The 22,087-nt window shown below is 40.8% G+C and overlaps 1 protein-coding gene across 2 annotated transcripts; it reads left to right on the forward strand.

Annotated features, from left to right (window-relative positions):
• The first annotated feature begins 10,538 nt into the window (after nt 1-10,538).
• Nucleotides 10,539-21,898, forward strand: ALG1 (ALG1 chitobiosyldiphosphodolichol beta-mannosyltransferase). 2 transcript variants are annotated; one of them, XM_030002149.1, is made up of 13 exons: nt 10,539-10,752; nt 10,909-10,986; nt 11,583-11,686; nt 12,183-12,331; nt 12,955-13,044; nt 13,717-13,827; nt 14,739-14,860; nt 15,617-15,655; nt 16,249-16,308; nt 17,830-17,940; nt 18,914-19,028; nt 19,801-19,876; nt 20,214-21,898. In XM_030002149.1, the coding sequence occupies exons 1-13, from the start codon at nt 10,539-10,541 to the stop codon at nt 20,346-20,348; spliced, it is 1,404 nt and encodes a 467-aa protein (XP_029858009.1). In that variant the 3' UTR covers nt 20,349-21,898. The 2 variants fall into 2 exon arrangements, with proteins under 2 accessions (XP_029858009.1, XP_040976330.1); XM_041120396.1 differs by lacking the exons at nt 10,539-10,752; nt 12,183-12,331 and adding an exon at nt 12,381-12,495 and having other exon boundaries at nt 10,782-10,986.
• Nucleotides 21,899-22,087: the final 189 nt, after the last annotated feature.

Below are 22,087 nucleotides of genomic sequence, written 5' to 3' on the forward strand. Positions count from 1 at the left end.
TGTTTCTCTTTCTAATCTCTGTAGTTCTATTTTGAATCGAAAACTATTTTGTTAACAGTAGTAAGGGCACCTGCTTTATTCACTGTGCTTCATCAAGTGCTTAGTCCTGTCACTTCCTCCAGCCATACTGACTGCTCCAAACACTTCTTAAGTTTCGTATTTCTTTCTCTTGACTGCAGTAGCTGGCTCTTGGCACTTGCAGCCCATTTTCAGCTCTAGCACTGACCAAACAAAAGACTGTTTGGAAAGCCATAACCACTCAAAAAGCAACAGTAAAAGCAGGCACCCCTCAGTTTTCTACTAAATTCTAACAGGTTAAATAGCAGAGGAAATTAATTGGAGGGGTTTTGCCGGGGTTTAGGGGCTAGTTGCTGGGGGGAGTGTAAATGCTAACTTCAGGACGTTGTTTCAGTGTTTCATTGCTCTGTTCTGAGCCATACCCATCACTGAGGAAAATATTGCCTGTATGTCATTATATTGCAAATGAAATTTCAAAATGTTTATATTGGGAATAAAATACATCTTTTAGGCACGCAGTCTGCTCCCATGCTGGTGGGACTAATCTTAAAATTCAAGGCTCTGTTCCCCCTGGAGACACGGCTCTGGCACGGAGTTTGACATCTGTGAAAGCAGAGGGCAGGCCTGCTGCTGCTGCCTGGCAGCAGATGCTCCTGTCCTCTTAGGATGGGGGATGCAATTAAACTCTTTCCTTTTTTTCCCTGTGTGCAAATGTCGCTTTATAGAGAAGTTTCATATTTTTATTGCAAAAAAATCAAGCCTACTGCTGGGCTGCATTGCACACAATTTCCTTGAGCTACTTGGTGAGTGGGGGAGAGGGGAATTCACAGAGGAAGCATTGGGAAAGCCCCGTTCGCATTGTGGAACGGTTCATTACATTTGCCTGATGTGTGTTTATGTCTGTTCAGCCTGCATGAGACTGATGATGAGCTCAGTTAGCTGTCTCCTTATTTTCAGGCATTTGATTCTGTAAATGATGTGATACAAGGGCAGGTATCACCCCTGTGTGAATGGGGGAGTGGGGCTGTGGAGCCGCATGCCCGAGGCTGTATTGCAGAAGCTGGTCTTTCCATGGCCAGTGCTAAAGCAGGGGGGTTAATGCCACACTCCCAGGGTAAGTGTACCTGGTATATGTAAGTGTGCTGCTGTCTCATGTACCTTGCAAGTGGAAAAATGTACTTTTATTTCAGAAATGAACTGGAAAACTCCCTTAGCACAAACCAGTGCATTTAAAGATCTTAGCAAATGGCTTATTATGCCTCCACTTTCATTCAGCAGTGGAGACCTGCATGTGTCCTGCTTCTGTTTCGAGCTGGAAACAAGACTATCCAGTTGAAACTCCAGTGTGGACTAAAGATGTGGTTTTAATGGTCTAAACTCAGCAAGCAGAGTACTCTGGGAGTCCATTCAGGATCCTGCTTTGTCTTTTGCTCAAATGCCTTAAACTTTTTTCAGGGAACATCCTGTACTAAGGGCTTAAGCAGAAGGCTTCCATCCAATTCCCAAACTCGCCCTGTCTTTTCTGTAGCTTACAAGAGGGGCCAGGATCACAATGTGGGGTGTAGAATCCACAGGCCAAAAGCTACCTTTAGAAATCCATAGGGAACAGAAACCTCATGCAAACTGGAATGAAAAAAAAAATCCAAAACAAAACAGTATTTGAAAACTGAATAGTCTTTCCTCTCCATACAGGGCATTTACTTTGCAATTTACTTTCCTCTCTAAAGCAGCCCTCCCACTGCACTAATATTAAGTACTGCACAGAATATAAGTAACTTGTTTTTCTACAACTTTTCAAAGAGGGAAGGGTGGGCATTGTCAGAATTTCAGTGTTTGTTTGTGGTGACACAAGATTTCCCCGTTAATGGAGATAACTACCTGTTGTTAAAGACAACCAGTCTCAATTTCAAGCATGTCACAAACACACTTACCTCCCCAAAATACAGGTTCTAAAGTATATGTGTGTGCAGGTGCTGGCAAACCACCTTATGACCATGCTGGACTGAATGAATCTCAGAAGCTAAGCTGTCCTGGGCTTTGGTATGAAGACACAGCTCCAAACCTAAATTAGGTTTTAGTCTAAGTAAGTCAGGTTCTAAATCAGAATATTTCTGTTTTCTCCACCCAGTGGAGGTCAGCCAAGCTTGCCATTTTTTTTTTCCTGTTACCACAGTGAATATCATGAAAGGAACGTGCATGCTGATGTCTAGATCTAATGCTAGCTCCATCTCTGCCTTGAACCTAAAGTTCAGCCCAGCTCTGAAAATTAGGGCGTGAACACAATTGACAGGTGTTTGACCCTTTTCCTGTAATTTGAAAATTTTTAGTTGTGGAAAAACATGTCTAATAATTACTAATTTGAATTGGCCTATGGGAACTCACTGGGAATCTTATAAGCCATACATACTGGCTCTTCTCTTTCTGATTAGCTTACTGGCCTTCTTCCTCTTTTATGCCTGTATCTGTAGAACCCGCTGGAAGTAAAAAATTTATTTCTATAAAGTATACCTGTATTTGTCTGAAAATATGTCTAAGCCAATACAAATCAGTCAGGAGAGACTCTCTTTGGGAAGGCGTGTAAAAATTTCCTCTAACTAGGTTACTTCTTTTTACCTTCACACTTTCCTTAGGGGTTTTTGGGTGTGAAGAAAAGGAATAAAGCAGATAAGCAGCTAGTGAGATTAAAAGGCAGCAACTGAAAGAAGTGTACAGAGTTTGGAGTGGTAAAGGGTGCTATGGGTGGAAAAAGCAGCATTTTTAAAAGGGTCTTTCCATGCCATTCTCCCTTCAGAAAGGAAGATTGAGGGTGGAAAGCTTGGTGAAAAAATTATATGCTATGGTTCTATCCAGTGGTAGCTGTAGTCTTAGCATAAAGGGGAGAGCGGCTCACATTAGATGAGGTTAGGCAGGTGTACAGTTCACATCACAGCATGTACTAAACAGAATAAAATTAATTTTATATTTTAGAGCATGGTGGTCTTTAGAGGAACGCTTAGCTTGGAACCAGGGAGTCCTACCTTTGAAACACCCTAGTCTTTCCATCTTCAGTGTAGAGAGCAAAGCACAGGTGATTCTCAGCAGCATCATAACAGGCTGAGGGCTCAGCACTAGGCTACCTGCAGTAGCATTTCAGGCTACCTAGAATTGCTTCCAAATTGAGCTCATTCTGTGACTGACTCCTTTCATCTCCACTGTAGCAGGGGTTGCACTTCATAAATGAAGCAAACAGGAGAACAAACACAAGAAGCAAATTACCTTGCTGTTAAAAATAGCAATAATTTATCATCTGGTGATATAGCACAGCTTCAGCAGTCTGAACCCTTTGAAGTCACATGGGGTTTATGACTACTGTTAGTCCATACCCCCACAGTGCAGGTGTGATGGGTGCAAATATTTATTACTGAGATATTCCATGTTAATTTTTTCAGTGCAAATGAAAAAAAACATAATACAATTTTTAAAAGGTTTGTACTACATATATTATGTGGCAATAAGAGTAGCCAAGGTAGCAGCTGGTTCTTGTGAGGTTAGCTCGAGACACTTGGGTTGGTGACTACTGGGATTAGTGAAGTTCAACTAGTCAGAAGGATTTAGGCTTCTGTGTGTCTATTTATTGCACTTGCAGCAATCTGTCAAGGGTAGGAAGATGAGATGGATCCTAAGTGCCTACACGCGTATGTAGTGTGTATCTGTCAGGAGAACACGTTTGGTGATGTTCACAGGAACAGACATGACTTAAAAGCTGTGTAGCACTTTGGTTTTTTTAAGTGCTCTGCAGTGTAACCCAATGAATAACATAATGGCTAACTGGTTAGTCTGTTTTGGCAAACATCCTGAGATATTAACAGGGATGACAAAGGAATTAAAACCAAAAGTGTCTTGGAACAAAAATCTGCTAACTCAGCGCTGCTCTTGAGAGCAAATATTGCTGGGATGCATACAAATTGACCATTTAAGCCAAACAGTCTTAGGAAACCAGTGCTGGGTCTAGATTTTTGACTCACTGAGCAGAAGTAGACCATTTCCAGAATAAACTGCAAACAGCGTTTCCAAACTTTCTGAAATGTCACAGGAAGAAAAGAAGGGAAAAGCCTTTAAAAACATAATTGTTATTGAATAAATATGAAAAATTTTACAAGCAGAAGGAAGTTCTCTCACAAAATGCATTTCTCACAGATGCATTCATCTCTCCCTATTTTCAGAACCTCAGATGTAAGCGGTGACTACACCATATTTATCTTTCTCCAACTAAGTGCTCTGAAGACTAGATAGGCAAAAGAACATTTATTGTGACTCTACCTTTATAAACTCAAGTCACTGTATCTATAAAGCTAATATAAAGCTTGTAATTTTAAGTAGTTTGATAACCTGCCAGAAAATGCGGGTATATGCCTGCAGGCCAGTCAGTCACTCATTCCATCACAGGATGTGATATTTGCACTCTATTCAAGGAAGTAAATAAGAAAAGCAATTTGCATTTCACATTAAAGTGATACGCAGCAAGTAGCTGTCAGATGAGCCAGGTGAGAATGAAATGAGAGATTCCCAAAAGAACACATCTCCTACAGGTTGGTATGGATGTGTGACTGCCATGCCAGGGATGTATGTGTAAAATCACAGCAGGGACATGAGGCAGCGGGGCTTTTTTTGAAGTCACCTTGGCTGCTTTCCTAGTTAGAAAAAGATGCATTCTGAACAGGATCTTTGAGCAAATATTCCAGGCTTTATTATCTCATTGAACCAGTCTGCCCACACTTGTAATTAGTCACGTGCTTTAAGAGGAAACAGTGGTTTAATTGCCTACATGCTGGTAGACAATATGGAGAATTACAAGGGAAATAAAAAATCTGACATCTGTTTTTGTTATAGGCGTAAAAGAAACATAACCAGCATACCATTCAGGCTGGGTGGCCGTTAGGGTCTGCAGAACAGCACCCTTTATTTGTGTCTTTATTCCTATTCATAGTGAAGAAATACCATTTGTTCTCTGCGTTGTGCGACACATCTTATTTGATTCCTGGTCAGTACCTCTAATCTAGTATTAAACTCTTGCGCAAGGCTCTAACTTAATGATTTTTCACTGTGGGGTTCAGTTACTTCCACAGGGCCTAGGCAAGATAATGTGGCAAATGTTTCTGTCAGGAGGCTTCTATTTGCTCTTGGCATCTGCATTTCCACCAGAAAACAGGGATCATCAAACTGAAAACAGCTCAAAATTGTTTATTACATACACGTATTAGAACCCAGCAGAATGCAGATGGTGAAGGTATTTAGTACCTTGTAGGATCAGGACTAGAGACAGCAAATTGAGAGATATCACAGAAATATCCGGGATATTAATTTAGATCCAGTGAAGTTGAAGATCTCTTTAGAATTTGGTAGAATCTGAGCTAAAGAAAAATGTATGCATTCAGTGGTAAAGGGGCTGCACTGAAATCATCCCCGACTCTCTGGGATACTTTAAAAGTTACCAGGAAAAACCACATTGTGGACGACTGTCCAGTATTGCTATAATTAAAAACTAGCTGCCAAGGTGGAACTCCTCTTTGTATTGCAAGACAAGATTGTGATTTAAAATGTCTAATCCTATTTCACTGTGGAAGGAGCACTAGTATTGCTCAAGGACCCGTCACCTCTCTGTGCAAGCAGCATTCCCCATTGACAGTCTGCAACTGTGAACTGTCCTCATTATTGAACGAGGTTACATGGCTTGCATAGGTGATGATCTGTACCAATTTTAAAACCATATGCATTTGGAAGCCTACAGTACAGTTTAGTCAGGGAGATCAAATGGTAAAACTGAACTGCAAGTTAGAACTTCAGTTGGACTTTATAGCCATCTCTGCCCCATGAATTATGTGTGACCCTGAGCTCAGCCTTTGACCTTGGATAAAATACTTTCTGTGCTCTACCATACCCAGCTGTTGAGATAAGTGTAGTCCTATTTTTTTACCTAGTGGGGATATTGTCAGTCTTTGCTGTGATAGCCACTGAAGAAAAGAACCTATCCTTTATATAATGAAAAACATTTTATTTCATGATATGAATTTGTATCAGTATGAATAGCTTCAGTTGGCATCTGTTATGTGCAGGACTTCTGTAGTTCCAAAGATGAGAAACATGGACAGACAGATAAATACTGGAGTTTCCACATGAGTTGAAAATGTAAGATTTTAAAGATTTCTGAATTTCCTAGGGCTGGGCATCCTGCAGTATAACTCAGATAGGGAGATATTTGACTCATTTTATGGATGATGATGAACATTAGCTCTCTGACTAAGTTAAGCAGCTGGCCTTAGATAACATGTAGCATTTGTTCAAGTGTTTTATCTTACAAATGCTGTATCCATCATGTCTTCCAGGACCACCTCTTTTTTTTTTTTTTTAACCTATATTGATACATGGTAAAATGATCATATGGCTGGTGAAAGTGGAATTTAACCACCTTTGCTGACAAGCCACCTGCAAATGGACTCGGTGTTTCCCAGTACTAGTTTGTCAGGGCCCTGAGTGCAGCAGCAGGCCCTAATTGCCCCGAGCAGACCCACCGGGGGCCTCCAACCACACCTTCTGCCCATGGGCCTAGAAGGCTCATTTAAGCTCAGGCGTGGCCTTCAATTCTTCCATGAGCTATGTTGTAGATGTACCTGTTTCCAGGCTGGTTCCTAAATTGTTGCTTAGATTTAGTGGCTTGACCTTGGCCTCATTACCTTGCTTTTGTCTGATAACCAATGGACTGGCAATGGGACCTGTTGCTGTCATCACCCAGCTGGGGTTGCTGTCGGACTGTGCCCTGATGGTGAGACCATTGCCTGGCCTGTGCTGTGGTCACCCTTGGCCTGTCTTCTCTTAGGACACAGCTGGCTCTGGCTGCTCCCTTTGTTATTCAGTGGTTTTTCCAAACCTGTTTCAGGCTGTGATTATAGTGGCTTATTCGGTACGGGTGCAGATTGGAGTTCTCATTCTGCATTCATGCTGTGAGATCTGTCTCCAAACTGTCTTTTAATAAAAGGATTCCTCCCTGACAAAAATCTTGGGGACTATTTCAGGAAAACTTTTCTTATTCATGCAAGCATTTGTGATGCCTTCTTTCTGCAAACATTCTTAGGGGAAAGCCACTCCTATGTGTAAGAAAGGGAAGTTAGAATTCCCATGGAAACAACTGCCTTGATTTATATTATTGAATAATTTATGCATAGTTGTTCAGCAGTAACTGGAACAAAGCTTTCTAAAAGATATACCTTCCTTTAAATATATAATTTATTTTCACCTGCAAACAACTTTTCCTTTCTCTTACCTCTCCTCAGCAGCTGCTTTTGGTCTGCTACTCCAGAGTTGTGTTCAAAACCTTTACCTGGAGCAAAAAAAGAAGAAATAAGGGGAAATGGATTGCTCCACAATGCTGAGGGCACTTTCATTCCCAGTGAAGACTCTTGTTAACACCTCTCTCTCTGAAGTTTCAGCTTTCTTGAAGCAGAGGAGATAGCCTTGACTTACAGCTGATGAAACAGACTTCAAGTGAGGAAACTTACTACAGATGGGCTAAGGTTCCACAAATCTATAGGACCAGGCACGTTCTATGTGCTGAAGGTCATGTAGCTTTTGTGAAAGATTCTGGACGTGAAAAACATTAATGATTGTTCCTTTTCCAGTGGAGACATGGGGCACCTTTTGAATTGGAGTTTTCAGTAAGACTTGACAGAAATACTGTAAAACAGCCCTTTGATTTGCAGTCTGTATTTTATATGTTTAGACAAGGTATCACAACACCTCATTCCTGTGAGGTAAGGCTTACTCACTAGGTTCTCCAAAGCATCCTTCCTTAGGCTTCTGCCAAGTGAGAACCTTCTCCAGCCATCATCTGAGTTCCAGATGTGTCACGCAACATAACCAAGGGGAACAAAATGGGACAGAAAAACACAGCTTTTTTTTTGGCATTACTGCTTTATATGCTTAATCTCCAGAAAAAAAAAAGCTCATAAAGCTTAATCAAAATCATACCACATTAATCCTAGCAATCTATTTTAACAGATTTAGGCAAATAAATTCCAGGTTTGGAAATGATGGCCCTTACAGTATAGCTAATGTATGTAACAATCATAAACTTTATACATCTTGCTTAAAGATAAAGATTGAGGCTCTAAGATTTGAGATAAATTAACTGATGCTGATGTTTCAAATGTTGTATAACTCATTACTTTAACATAACAAGTATATCTTTTGTTAGATGATTCATTGCTGCTAAAGAAAAAGCTTTGCTTTTATTATTTCACAATAATGTTTACCACATCGTTGGTTAACTGAGAATAAATAACATACATATATTCTCAGTTGGTTAACTGAGAATAGATAATGGTTGGACTCGATGATCTTAAAGGTCTTTTCCAACCTAACTGATTTTATGATTCTATACTGTTTCCCATGAAGACGTCTCGAGAAGAAAACTTGAATCTATTGCTTTCAATCTCCAAACTTATTTTCATCATGCTAGCACAGAAAATACTCTTGTAATACCCAAGAACAGGTGATCAGAGCATCTTCTCTAGGTACAGAAAAGAGAACTGAGTATTGCACGGCATTTTATGAGACTTTTTCTTTTCCTCTGATCTGGAGTAGGGAAGAAAGGATCTGAGAGCTGTGAATTGCAATCAAAAAATCTTACACTGGATTCAAATACTCTGCAATAAGTCAATCTAATAACATTATTTTTTAGCAGGATGCATCTTCATGGACCATAGGCTCCCCACAAATATAATGTGTCCTTCTAAACAAGCCTGGAGGGAATGGAAAAGAACATCAGTATCTGGTATGCCTACGCAGCAAGCAGGGACCCTCATCATCAATCTGTTTCAAGTCTAACAATATATGAAATAATATTTTCAGCTGGCTTGTTTGGCTCTCGACACATGGAGTTGTCCCAATAAACACGTAAGCTGCCTGATGCCTAAGAACTAATTTGGTGTAAGTATCATACTGTTGGTTACTGGTAATGTGTCATGTGAATAATGTGCATGTTATCCTTTGCAACTGGAATGTCTGTTCTATAGATTTTTGGGATGAAGTACACAGATCAAATATTGGTGTTAGTCAGGAGGGAAAGGAGTGGCCCTAAAATTAATTTGAGAAGTTGGGGAAAACACAACCAGTAAAATTACAAATATGTTCCTAGCTATCTGAGGTGTATTGCCACAGTTCAGGATATTTGCAAGCAGAATCAAGGAACTACAGGCTCTTTGCTCTGTCTAAACCTAGCTTAGGAACGGTGTTCAGAGAAACCTGTCATATGGCAGAGGCTAGGTTCATTTCCCTTTCCTATGTCCCTTTTTCTCAGCCTCTTCTTCCTCAAATTCTGAAAGCAAATCAAAGAAGAAAGCCTGTAATTAATGATGCAGCAGAGGGAGTTCTCAGGTCCTGCTTGATTTCTTGAGTGTTTGTGTACACCCAAAGGTATGCTTACATGCATGTGCATGCAGCTATTCTGAAGTAACGTCCATTTAGCCATTTCTTTTGAGGCTAAGCTACCACAGAATAAGGCACTTTATTTCTGCCCAAAATGACAGAAGAAAAAGAGTCCCTTTAAGGTTAATGGTAGTGCCACAGAATGACAGGATGTCATTTGCAAATAACCTATATGCCAGAAAAAATCATTTCTGTCTCTCAACAGATATCGGCCAAATGCATCACTGCAACTTCACTGCCAGCCACCAGACAGCTTGGAGGGACCAAAGAGGGAAGCTATGGAAGGGACCACAGATTTAGTTCCAGTGACTTGAAAACAAGCACTAGGCACATGATGCAAAGATGTGAGCAAGCCCTAAGCTGATCTTGCCTCTCTGTGGCTTTCGGACTTAAATTCTGTGCTGTGTACACCTGCCCTCAGTGCATTTCTCCAGGCCACCCAAAAAATCAGCAGCAGATTCTTCACTCTGAAGAGCCCTTCTTGCCTAAGCCCGCTCAGGATGGATACCAGGTGTTGCCCCTCACTCCAAGTAAACTGTTTAGTTAACTTTAGCATCTTTGTTCTTTCACAGATCAAGAACGTAAGGGCAGAACACTCCAATACAAATACCTTGAGCTTGAACAAGAACTATTTTTCTTCACCACCGCAGGTACGAGTTATTTTTATCTTTGAAATATTTGGGGTCATTCTGCACTAGAGAATGTGTCACTTTTTCAGTCAGAGAAGACAGCTCCTTCCCTAAGCTTTCAACTCGGGCACACTGAGCAAGTAATTCATGTTCTGAGGACTGCTCTTCCCGGGCTCCTTTCACGTACCCTGCAGAAAGAAAGAAAATTCATCTCGCGTACTACCGTAAACTCGTTTTAAAATACGGAGTTTTGGAGCCTCCTCTAGTGACAGCTATTCTCCCCCACAACCGTCTTTTAAAAGGAGGTTGAACCCGGAGCCCATCGCTGCTCTGCTCGCTGCCCCCCGTCCCACCGCCGCAGAGCCCGGGTCCCCTCAGAGAGCGGCGTCGCCAGGGGGCGCCCTTCCCCCTTCCCGCCGCCGGCGGCACAAGATGGCGGCGGGCGGCGCGGTGGTGCTGCTGGCCGCGGCGGCGGGGACGCTGGTGCTGGCGGCGTTGCTGTGGCGGCGGCGGCGGACGGCGGCGGGCGGCGCGGGGCGGGTGTGCGTGGCGGTGCTGGGCGACCTGGGCCGCAGCCCGCGGATGCAGTACCACGCGCTCTCGCTGGCCCGGCACGGACGCGGCGTCGAGCTGCTGGGCTACCTCCGTGAGTGAGGGCAGGCGGGTGGGTCCTCCCCCCCCCCTCCCCGCTCCACAGGGGACGGCGCCCGGTTTGAGCTACGCTGAGGCGGCGGCGGGGCTGGCGGCGGGCCGGGGCGGCGTGCGGGGGTCGCTCCTCTGACGGGCCTCTCCCATCTGGCAGAGACTAGGCCGCACGGCGACGTGCTGCGGAGCGGGAAGATACGCCTGGTGCCCGTGGCGGACCTGCGGGGGCTGCGAGGTGGGTGCGGGACGGCTCCGACTCCGGCTCCCGGCCCCGCCGGGCGTCCTCGGCCCGGGGCTGCGGGGGAGCGGGTCGCCGGGGCCGGGCCGGGGTCCGGAGCGTGGTCGTGGCGGGTGTTTGTGTTCGGGGGGCAGCAGAGGAAAAGGGGAAACGAGATTTTAGGTGGAAAAATAAACAAGCCGAAGAGGGTTCGGGCCTCGGTGCCGCGGGGCGATGGGGCTGGTCCAGATGTGTGTGCTGGCTCAGCCCGGCCGCACGCAGAGGCTACACATCCTTGGTGCCTCCCTACACTTGCCTCTGTGGTATTGGAGCACATTAATGCCGTTCTGATGCAGGCTGAAACAGGGACACTTAAATTTTTTTTTTTTTTTAACCTTGTGTGTATGTTTACCCATAACTGCCCCGATTTCTTTGTGTACAAAACATAGAACAGGAATTTGCAGGGATTGTGAGATGTTTGTCTAAAAACAGGTTTCCATTTTTACAGCGTACCATTATTTTAAAACTTTCTCTGCAGACATGGCTGCTTCTGTATGAGCTGCACATTTCCAGAGGGCTGTAATATTCTTACCAGGTTTTCTGTTGTTTTGCAGTTGGCCCAAAGCTTTTCCAGTATGTCATAAAAGTCATTGTGCAGGCAATACAATTGCTGTACACAATGCTGAAGATAGATCAGCCATCCTATATTCTTCTTCAGGTATGTTTTGTGTTAGGACTAATATTAAGAAAAATAAATAGTACTAAAGTACAGGGCATTTTTAGCAGTCTCAGACATTGTTCTAATTATTTGAGAACTAAAACTGGCCCGATCAATGGTATAAACCTATATCAAACTATTTGGCTCTAAACTTTGATTTTTCTGTTAACAGTTCACATCGGTTCTTCCTGTTAATTGAGCTTTTGAGCTTCATTGGCATGGATAGCAGTAAAAAATAAATCTTAACAGAAATGTTTGTGTGTTTATTGGAGGGGAATTTTGATCCTGATCCAACAGTAAGTTTGAAGTGCCTACCAATCTTCATCGGAGAAACTGGCAGTTCTATAGTTGGTAAATACAAAATTGTCTCTGTTCATTAAGATCCTTTAAAGCAGCGCAATTTCAATCATTTGGTTTTCTGTTTCTGGTAGTTGCTTAGTGTTTGTCACTTGATCACAGCCTTATGCTATTTTTATTTGTTTTATTTATTACACAGAATCCTCCAGGCTTGCCTAGCATAGCTGTTGCCTGGGTAGCATGTCTTTTCTGGAGAAGCAAACTGATAATTGATTGGCACAACTATGGATATACTATAATGAGTCTGAATCATGGAAGAAATCACCCGCTAGTACAAATTGCAAAATGGTTTGTACAGTAATTTCTTCTCCTCTTTATAAATTACGTACCTTTGCAGAATTCAGAAGAATGGAAACCAGTGGGGAGAATATAATAAGCAAAGGGCTGTTTCCGTGAAGGATTTTGGGATTTTGCTGTGTTACAACTGCTTTCTATTTCAGAAAGTGTGTTCTGTAAGTCGCCTTTGTTAAACACATAGGAAGGTGATTGATGAAGTAGGCAGGTTGCTTTTACATGCATATGCAAACTTTGATCTTGTTATTAGAGTGACTTTATATGTACTGGGTTTTTTTACTCTCTAATGCTGCTTTACACTCCTGCTCATCTTTAAAGGTCTGTTTCTTGCTGAATCTAATTGGTTAAATGTAGAGAAAGGCTATAAAGGCTTTCAAGTTTTGTGTTCTTAGGTCTTAGAGGATAAGGAGTCATGCTGTATCCCTTCTCATAAACTGATACTGCTTCAGTATAAGGAGTCAATCAATAATTGATAATTAAATTCCAGTTTCTGGGGGCAGTTGGGTTTCTTTTGGTTTTGTTTGGCTTTAAATTGGCATGGGCACTGGTGTGCAGTTATTGTTTGGCTAAAGCAATTGCCTGTCTGTGGTTTCTAACTAAGAGTTAATTTTTCTCAGGTATGAAAAGCTTTTTGGGCGTCTGTCTGACTATAACTTGTGTGTCACTAATGCAATGAAAGAAGATCTGTGGGTGAATTGCAACATAAAGTAAGTCATATATTGCTAACAAATTAGTATGTGCATATGTGAAGTAAAATGAAAGAACATATCCCTGATGATTCTGGATTCAGAGGAATCTTAGAAAAGAAACTTTCCCTAGCCCATCCATCACCACTGAAACACCTTAGCTCTGTTTTGTAATGAGCTAGTGGAGTGTAGGCATTCAAGAATCTTCATTACCCTCCATAATTAACACCCCATTGACTAGAAGGTAGCAGTCCAGGTGTTATGGAAGATTGCTACCAAGCTGCCTGTAGAATCGGAATGAGGCAGACATCACTGCGTATTCTAACAATTAGTCTGCCCTGCAAATTTTTCTTTTGCAGTCAGAGGGCTTTAAGATAAGAGTTGCTCAGGAAAGGTTATGAAGTAAGTTTAAAATCAGGACAATGATGTCTGCAGTTCTTACGGTTGCATTACACTCCTTGAATATGCACACAAGAAAGGGGTCCTTTGTTACAGGATTAATATGTCCACCTTGGTATATTCCAGCAAACTTCAGGAATATAGAAAGTTGAAAGTAAAAAAAAAAAATTAATTATTTTGCTGTATTGATTTGCTTAATTACTTTCTGCATTACATTGTTGTAGCCTGTCACTGTACTGTATATGTTTTGTTACATCTGTTTTTTATTTAACTTGTGAATTTATTTCATTATAGGGCGGTAACACTGTATGACAAGCCAGCTTCTTATTTTAAGGAAACACCATTAGAACTTCAACATCGTTTGTACATGAAACTTGCCAAAGACTATGAGCCTTTTAAACCACGGTATGTGTAAGTAAAGCATCAGTTGCAGTCCTTAACAGAATGACATAAAGTTATTGCGCTTAGTTACCAGAAATACTTTTGCATGGAGTCACAAGTTACTGAACATCAGCAGGCAGAGTGGTCTCTGTGTGCTCTTAACCAGCAGCTGATGCTGTGCAAATTAGCTTAATTGTTGCTAAGAGAGGCCAGAGTGAGTGAAATCACTGAACTGTGGTAACACAATGCTTGGTGTGTGAAATAATAGAAGTGTTTTATTTTTAAAGAAGTTGACGTAAGTACTGAGGCAAGCTGTAATAGAATATCTCTGGGGTGGAACTCAGCAGTTGTCTAGTTCCCATTGAACTAGATGACAGTGACTGGATGCTTTGTTAATAGCATCCCTTCCTTTTGCTTACTGTGGAGAGCTTTCAAGATCTTGTTCTGTGTGTTAAACATTCCCGTCTGGCTACGTGCAGGATGTCTCCTATAGCAGATTTAACAGGGAGTTACTTTACCAAACTAATGCTTGAAAAAGAAGTGAAAGTCATAGTGTATAGTGGGGTTTTTTTTGGGGGGGGGAATGCCCACCACAGAATGTAGAGGTTCTGAGTTTAAGTGAATAAATGTACTGTTGGCCTCCATGCTCTGCTATATGTTTGAGACAGAGCTGGAAAGAGAGACTATTCTCTCAACTTGTTAGGGAAAACACTTTGTTAGAAGATGGAATCGTGCCTATAGCAGTAGTGTCACTAGGCTCTTGGTAGCAATAGGAAAGGTGATCAGGTATCTCTCTGCAGCTCAGTACTGTAATGACTGTGTTTCTAAAGTTGAGCAGCAAATCTGAAACAAAGTGTTTGGAAATTTATACCAGTTAAGCATAGTATTTCCTGCTTGTTTGTGTAGTCCATACTCAGAAAATTCTGTTTCCGTAGTACAGAGTCTGACAGTTCGAATGCTGAGTGGACTGCCTTTACAGAAATGGATGAAAAAAATGGACACGTGATAAAAACCAGAGGACGGCCAGCTCTTCTAATCAGCAGCACAAGCTGGACAGGTTTGGAAACAAATGGTTTTATTTTTAATATTTAACCACTGTTTAACAAAAGATAAAACTAGAGCTGTTTATACTTCCTCACACTTGACACACCATAGAGGCATGTTTACATCATCAGTGGTGAAGTTACATTTTTCCTTCATTTGGCTGGAAGAATATGAAGACAAGTTATATATGATATACCTCTGTGGCTAAAAATGAATTATTTTTTAAGTTGTATTTTAATTATAGAGCTACAGTCTAGAGGCTCAGCTTCAAGAGTGATTAAAAGAGATTTCTTACTTTTTTTTTTAACTTTTATTCTAGGCATACAGTCTTGCATGGTGGTGTAAAATAGATGAAGAAACTAAAATATTTACTCCTTTATTTCCGATAATGTATATTATGTAATTTTCTCACTTTTTTGTTCTCTGTGGGCAGAATTGTCTATACCTTTGAATTAACAGGGCAATTTCTACCCTTAATTCTCTAGCTTTAGAAATGAGAAAATTTTAACTTGATAGCTTTGAGGATGTGCAATATTTGTGGCTTGTTTGTCTGCCATGTTGCCGTTAAGGGGATCAAATAAGCACCGTATATGGTTATAGACTTCTATTTATGAAAATAGTTACAGTAGATTTTTAATAGGAAGAGCATGGTCCATACTTAAATCATGTAGGTGAAGGTGAGGAAAATCTCGATTGTTGTTATTTAAAGACAGTAATTCATTGTAAGTGATAGAAATATGAATGGCACTAATAAAGCCTTCTCTTTCAGAGGATGAAGACTTTTCAGTCCTTTTAAAAGCTTTAGAAGGTAGGTATGAAGGAATTAACCTTACCTGTTCAAAGGGGAATGGTTGTATTCTGGACAGTTATGAAGGGTTTCACTAGAGACCAGTGCTTCCATGTTCAAGTGAAAATGCAGGTGTATTTGATTAATTAGCAGTGGTTTAAGAGTAGTAGTTGAAATAGAGAAGTGCAACATCTGGATTCAATTAGAGTAGTTGTCAGGGAGAATTGTATCTCTAACTAGCTTGTAAATTGTGATTTTATTTTCTAAGCTGTTGCATATAGTCTCCATAGGCATCTGCTAATAGGAAAGAAGGGAATACTCATTGTCTTATTTTGTAGACTTTGTAGCTGCAGTTTCTAAATTGATACATTGAAAGAGCTGATATGGTGTAGTCAAACAAATGCTTTATGAGTAGTGCATTTTAAACAGACCGTAATTTATTTCTATAGAAGTTTGTAGTAAATTTAGAAATGTTAAAACTGACGATTTTACTAGGTATATGCTTGTAAATAAACTACTTGAAGTAGGAAGCTAAACAATTAACACACTGTGACCATTCTTAAACCAAGCATCCATATATTTGTCGACTCTAAACAGTTTTTTATCTTCTCCAGATTATGAGCGGTATATCGATGAGGGAGTCGAGCTTCCATCTTTAGTATGTGTGATAACAGGTAATAGTTAATATGTGTTACAATTCCCTCAATGCAAATACAGAAAACTTCATTTTCACTTTTGTTCTATGCTGACTCTTCTGTTGATGGTGAAGAGAGAGGAGGAATGGTTGCCTTTATGTCTGTGATTTATAGTTGGTCTGTTACAGCCATACAGGCCTCCCTATCTAGTACAGCTGTACATTACTCCACGTTCAAAAGAATTTAAGCTGAACATTGAGATGATGCTGCAAAAAAAATGTAAAATCTGATGTTTGGAGTGTTAAGCAGAAAGATTTTTATTTAGTGCTGGAAAAAAGGACCATCAAATGAGGTTTTGCCAAAAAGTTGTATAGGCAGAATGAATGCTGTTTGGTTAACTTTCTCACTGAGAGCAAACTAAAACTTAGTGTGATTTTGAAGGGCCAGTTGTGCTGATGAAATTTGTCATTAGTTATTTGGTTATCTTAGGGCTGTAGGCAAAATACAGGTCAAGACTGGGTGATATTGATGGGCCAAGGCCATTTGTATGAGATTCAACAAGGATCAGTGCTGGGTCCTGCACTTGGGTCACAACAACCCCATGCAACGCTACAGGCTCGGGGAAGAGTGGCTGCGAAGCTGCCTGGTGGAAAAGGACCTGGGGGTGTTGGTTGATAGCCGGCTGAATATGAGTCAGCAGCGTGTCCAGGTGGCCAAGAAGGCCAACAGCATCCTGGCTTGTATCAGAAATAGTGTGGCCAGCAGGACTAGGGAAGTGATGGTCCGTCCCCCTGTACTTGGCACTGGTGAGGCTGCACTTCGAATACCATGTTCATTGTTGGGCCCCTCACTACAAGAAAGACACTGAGGTGCTGGAGTGTGTCCAAAGAAGGGCAACGAAGCTGGTGGAGGGTCCAGAGCACAAGTCTTACGAGGAGCAGCTGAGGGAACTGTGGTTGTTTAGTCTGGAGAAAAGGAGGCTGAGGGGAGACCTCATCGCTCTCTACAACTACCTGAAAGGAGGTTGTAGCGAGGTGGGGGTCAGTCTCTTTTCCCAGGTAACAAGCAATAGGACAAGAGGAGATGGCCTCAAGTTGTGCCAGGGGAGGTTTAGATTGGATATTAGGAAAAATTTCTTCACCTAAAGGGTTGTCAAGCTTTGGAACGGGCTTCCCAGAGAAATAGTTGAGTCACCATCCCTGGAGGGATTTAAAAGACGTGTAGGTGTGGTGCTTAGGGATGTGCTTTAGTGGTAGACTTGGCACTGCTAGGTTAATGGTTGGACTTGATGGTCTTAAAGGTCTTTTCCAACCTAAATGTTTCTATGATTCTATATTGATGGCAGGCTCTTCTAAATACCGAGTGAGAGAAGTCTAGGTTCACATTTCTTTCTACTAGACTTAGTCTTTTACGTGTCTTTTGGGGAATTGTGTGTGGTATCCTTTTTGATGTATCTGATACAACAGGAGTTTGTCAGCTGTACAGCAAGACGCACGGACCACACTATTTTCAGTCATCTTAAAAGAACTATTACATATATTTCTTTTCTGTTTTAAACAGGTAAAGGACCTCTAAAAGACTACTACAATGGACTGATAAATAAACTGCACTTTAAACATATCCAGATCTGTACACCGTGGCTTGAAGCTGAGGATTACCCTCTTTTGCTTGGTAAATAGTGGATTATGAAACAGGCTTGAGAATGTGTGAAAAACAACTTAGCGCAGTTGCAGAGAGCTGATACAGATTTTGCACAGAAGGTGGTAGAATATAGTAAGTGACTGAAGTTGCTGGTTAGTGACGGTATATTTGTGTTTTTGACGCATGCTAGCAAAATTGCTAAATTTCTCTAACTACAGTTTTTCACTGTTGTCCCAAGAAGTAGGCATAGTACCTGTATTGCTATTTTAGCCTCTTTGTTTCTTCTAACTACGCTGAAATACAGTGTGCCTGTGCATGTTCCAGTTTACTTTCAGGGTCACTTCAGTAAATGAAATCATAAAGTTTTTGGCTGAGCAACCAAAAGTAGCTGAAATTCTAAATTAACGAGTCCTTGGAATAGTATTCCCTCAGCATGTTCACTGTATTAGGATAAAGTGTGAGTGAGCTTAAAAGTGGTAAAATACATATTCAACTTGATCTACATTCTGCAGGGTTAGAGCCTGCCAATTTATATGGCTGTAAAACACTGTTTATTTGGTACTTTTTAACTAATGACTATAAAGTCAACGCTGTAATTTCTGTATTTCGAAATCACTTGAACTGGAAGAGGTTGCTAGTGAGCCATGCAGCGTATCCTGTCTGGATTGTGATGGAGTTCTCCTGTGCAGTTACCTGGTTTTAGCAGATTAAGAGGCAGAAAGGCTGTTTTAAGATACGTGAATTTTAGAATTCCCTTTAATTTAATATGCACTCACCTGATATGTTTCTAAAGCCTCACTAATTTTAGTCACAAAATATATTGCACTTCTTTTTTTTTTTTGTCCCCGAGTGCTTGAAATTGAGCCAGTCTGGATGGTGTTGAAGGTAGCTCATGTTTAGTTTGCATTGCCCAAAGTAGTACATAACTAGAAAGGTTTACAGTAAGGCTAGAAGAGCTGCTTTCAGAGAATTCAGCCTTTTGTCTGTTTTGCTTGCTTTTCAGGCTCAGCAGACCTGGGGGTATGTCTCCATAAATCATCTAGCGGTTTGGATTTACCCATGAAGGTGGTAGATATGTTTGGCTGTTGTTTACCTGTGTGTGCAGTATATTTTGAATGGTAAGAGCTTGCTTATTCTGATACAGTTTAAGTGGATCATATAAGAGTATTCTTACAAAGCAAGAGTGCAGGAGCTACTCTGTGTATCAAATGAGATTCCAGCATTATGCCATAATAACTTTCTTTTATTCAGTAAGATAAGTTAGAAATCAAGGTTGTTTTATTTTAAGTTAAAAAATTAAGACGAGTCTCTACAAAGTTGGGAGCACTTAATGCAACCACTTGCCTTAAAAAAATAACTACCCTGTAATTCTTTGTTTCCATATACTTCATTAAAAAAAAGCTTCCTTCTGCATAGATGTGTCTCTGTTCTGTGAAGGGGTGAGTGTATGCATAGTCAGTCTTAGAATTTATGGTCCTCTGGGGAAACAGTAGCTTTTCTAAAGAAAGATAAATTCTCTGTGAAGATCTCATGAACTGCATCATGGACAGATTTTCCTTGTGGGTTACTTCTGAAGTAGATTATAGCCCTGATTTTTAATGTATGTCTAGATGAGTGGCAGAAAGACAGAGTGAGGGCCCTTTTGTACTGTAATGGTACGTTTAAATAGTCTGACGTAGAAGGGAGAAACAAACTTTAAATTGAAATGTTTAAAACTGCCACCTTTGTTCCATTTTGTCAGGTATGAAGCTCATATCTAGATATCCAGGATCATTATGTTACAGATAGCCTAGCACGATCTTCTTTGATGTCACTATGCAACTTTTAAAATGTATATGTCCCTCTTGCTGCTTTTTGTCTCATGTTTTCTTCTATGCCTTTTGTTCACAGTTTACATGAACTTGTGAAACACAATGAAAATGGTCTGATATTTAGGGACTCAAATGAACTTGCAGAACAACTAAAGGTAATGGCTTGACTGATTTTTCTTTCCCACTAGCTGTAACTGCAAAGGTGCTCCCATGTAAGCCACCTTTCCATATCTGGCTATCATCTGTGCATTTTGCATTCTCAGAAGATACTGCTTTGCCTGGTCAATGTTACTGGCCTCACTTCTATTTGAATATGAATCTGAAGCTGGCAAGAACATTTTAAATATTGTCATTGTTCACTATTCATATGGCCAGACCAAAGAGCACTCTCTTACTGCAGCATTGTAGTTGAGGGTTAACATTGGGGACGCTAGAATGAACCTAAAATGTAGTATGATGGTATTTTTCTGTTTTTTCCTTTTTAACTTACAGATGCTTTTCTTGGGATTTCCTACACTGGAAGGCAAACTTCACAACTTCAGAAAAAACCTTCGTGCGTCCAAGCAGCTGCGCTGGGATGAGAGTTGGGACCAGACTGTTCTTCCTTTGCTTGGGCAGAACGAATGACTTTTTGTGGGAGAGGAGGGTGTCACAAAAGCTAATGCATTCCTGAAGCTGCACAGATTTGATAAATAGTGAATAAACACTTTGTATTGTCTATAGTTGCAGTTTTTAACTACATCTTGGAACAAGTGTTTGGACACACCTCTTCCTTTACAATTTGAGCTTCTCATGTGAGTGAGAGTAGTGCTGAAGGTGCAGTTGAGGCTATTTGTGGTCTGCGAACAGTGTAAGTCTGGAGGGGAGACATGGTTCCTGTGCTGAAGAGCTTGAGCCTTGCTATTTGGACTGCCTTTCCTTCCTTACCACTTGGGATGGATCTTGAGAAAGTGGGAGGGAGGTTTAGTTACTCTAGGAACTCATATGTGCAAAATCTGTTACCTGTGGTGCTTCAAGGTCACTTTTTGGTGAAGATACTTGAATACATAGATAAACTATTACCAGTTATACCTGTTGTACAGTAAGCACTTCAGTAGGTGATTTGGATATGTTCTCTTGCAAATGGGAGATGCCTCTTACTTGAATTAAACTGAGGATACAGTGGGGGTTTTATTTTTTCAACCAGTTAATATTCTTGGCTAGTCTTCCCTAGACAAGCGCTGAATATCCTCTTTTATGATTTTGAGACAATCATTTTGTTTCAAAGTTGTTTTCCTTTGTACAGAGTGTGCAAGAATGTGAAAGCGCAGCCACTGGTATGTGACGGCTTTATTGAACACTTAGAGGAAAACAGACCTTTCAGTGAGTGTTGTCCTTATATACTGAAGTGAATGTGCCCATTTACCTTGAGAAAGAAAGTAAAATGTATCCCTTTTTGAACAGATGAATAGAAAAGGAAAAAATAAAACCAAAACCTATTATTAAATTATGTATAACTTAATAAAAGGGCACTTCACTTTCTGACTGCTCACTCAGGTATACCCTTCATCTTTTTATTGTTAATATCAGTATTCACATGCAGACCTTGTGCCTACAAGATGCTTTTTTCATTACCTTTTTCATTATAAAATAGATGTTACCCATTTAAAGATTGAATGTGCTTGGTTTTATCACGTGGTTACTGCTCTTCAGAATTCCTAGTTCAGTGGTGGTAGATTGTTACAACCTGCACCAGCATTTTTAAACCTGCTTACTGTGTAATCATTTAATGTCTGCTTTTAGCAAATGCCTGTCTAGCTTGACAATCTTGCCTTTCCCCTTCTGTGCTGTGGTTACAGTAGACACTCTCTCATCAAAAAAGGTTGTTGGCAGTGATTTGGTTCCTCTGGTGGGAAGGTGAAAATAAGAGTCCAAGTTGCTTACTGCAGGAGTTTGGCAATTTCACTAGTTTATTGACTGAAGAATGATCCATAAAGATTTATTTGCTGATTTTATTTTGGTTTTAATTTTTTTTTTTTTCCCTAGTTTTCAAGCAAATCCTGTCTGGTGGTTTGGCTATTCCCCTTTAGCCACTGATGTGCACATGGGGGTAAATTAGGCACTTCTCTAATTAAACAGTAATGCTGAAAGCTTTAGAGAGATTTCAGCTTCCTACAATAAATTTTTTTGGATCCAAATGAGCCATCTGTACAGATCTTTTGAGCGACTTGAAGAATTTTCTGTAAGGGGAGATAAAGAACCTCCTGTTTGGGCTGCTAGCGTGCATTTACTCTGTAAATAGTGCCTTTGAATTCTTCCTTCTCGAGGAGAGGTAGCTAAAACCTGGGGTGGGGTTACTTCTGTATATCCAACTTAATACTAGCAGT

The sequence above is a fragment of the Aquila chrysaetos genome, chromosome 25 (genome assembly GCF_900496995.4).
Source record: "Aquila chrysaetos chrysaetos chromosome 25, bAquChr1.4, whole genome shotgun sequence".
Taxonomy (NCBI): domain Eukaryota; kingdom Metazoa; phylum Chordata; class Aves; order Accipitriformes; family Accipitridae; genus Aquila; species Aquila chrysaetos.

What these genes read in the sequence shown, in the direction of transcription:
- ALG1 (XM_030002149.1), top strand. Translation starts at nt 10,539, where the DNA reads ATGGCGGCGGGCGGCGCGGTGGTGCTGCTGGCCGCGGCGGCGGGGACG. An exon ending in CCTTTTAAAAGCTTTAGAAG is followed by an intron (nt 15,656 to 16,248) that starts GTAGGTATGAAG and finishes TATCTTCTCCAG; the next exon opens with ATTATGAGCGGTATATCGAT. An exon ending in GGATTACCCTCTTTTGCTTG is followed by an intron (nt 17,941 to 18,913) that starts GTAAATAGTGGA and finishes CTTGCTTTTCAG; the next exon opens with GCTCAGCAGACCTGGGGGTA.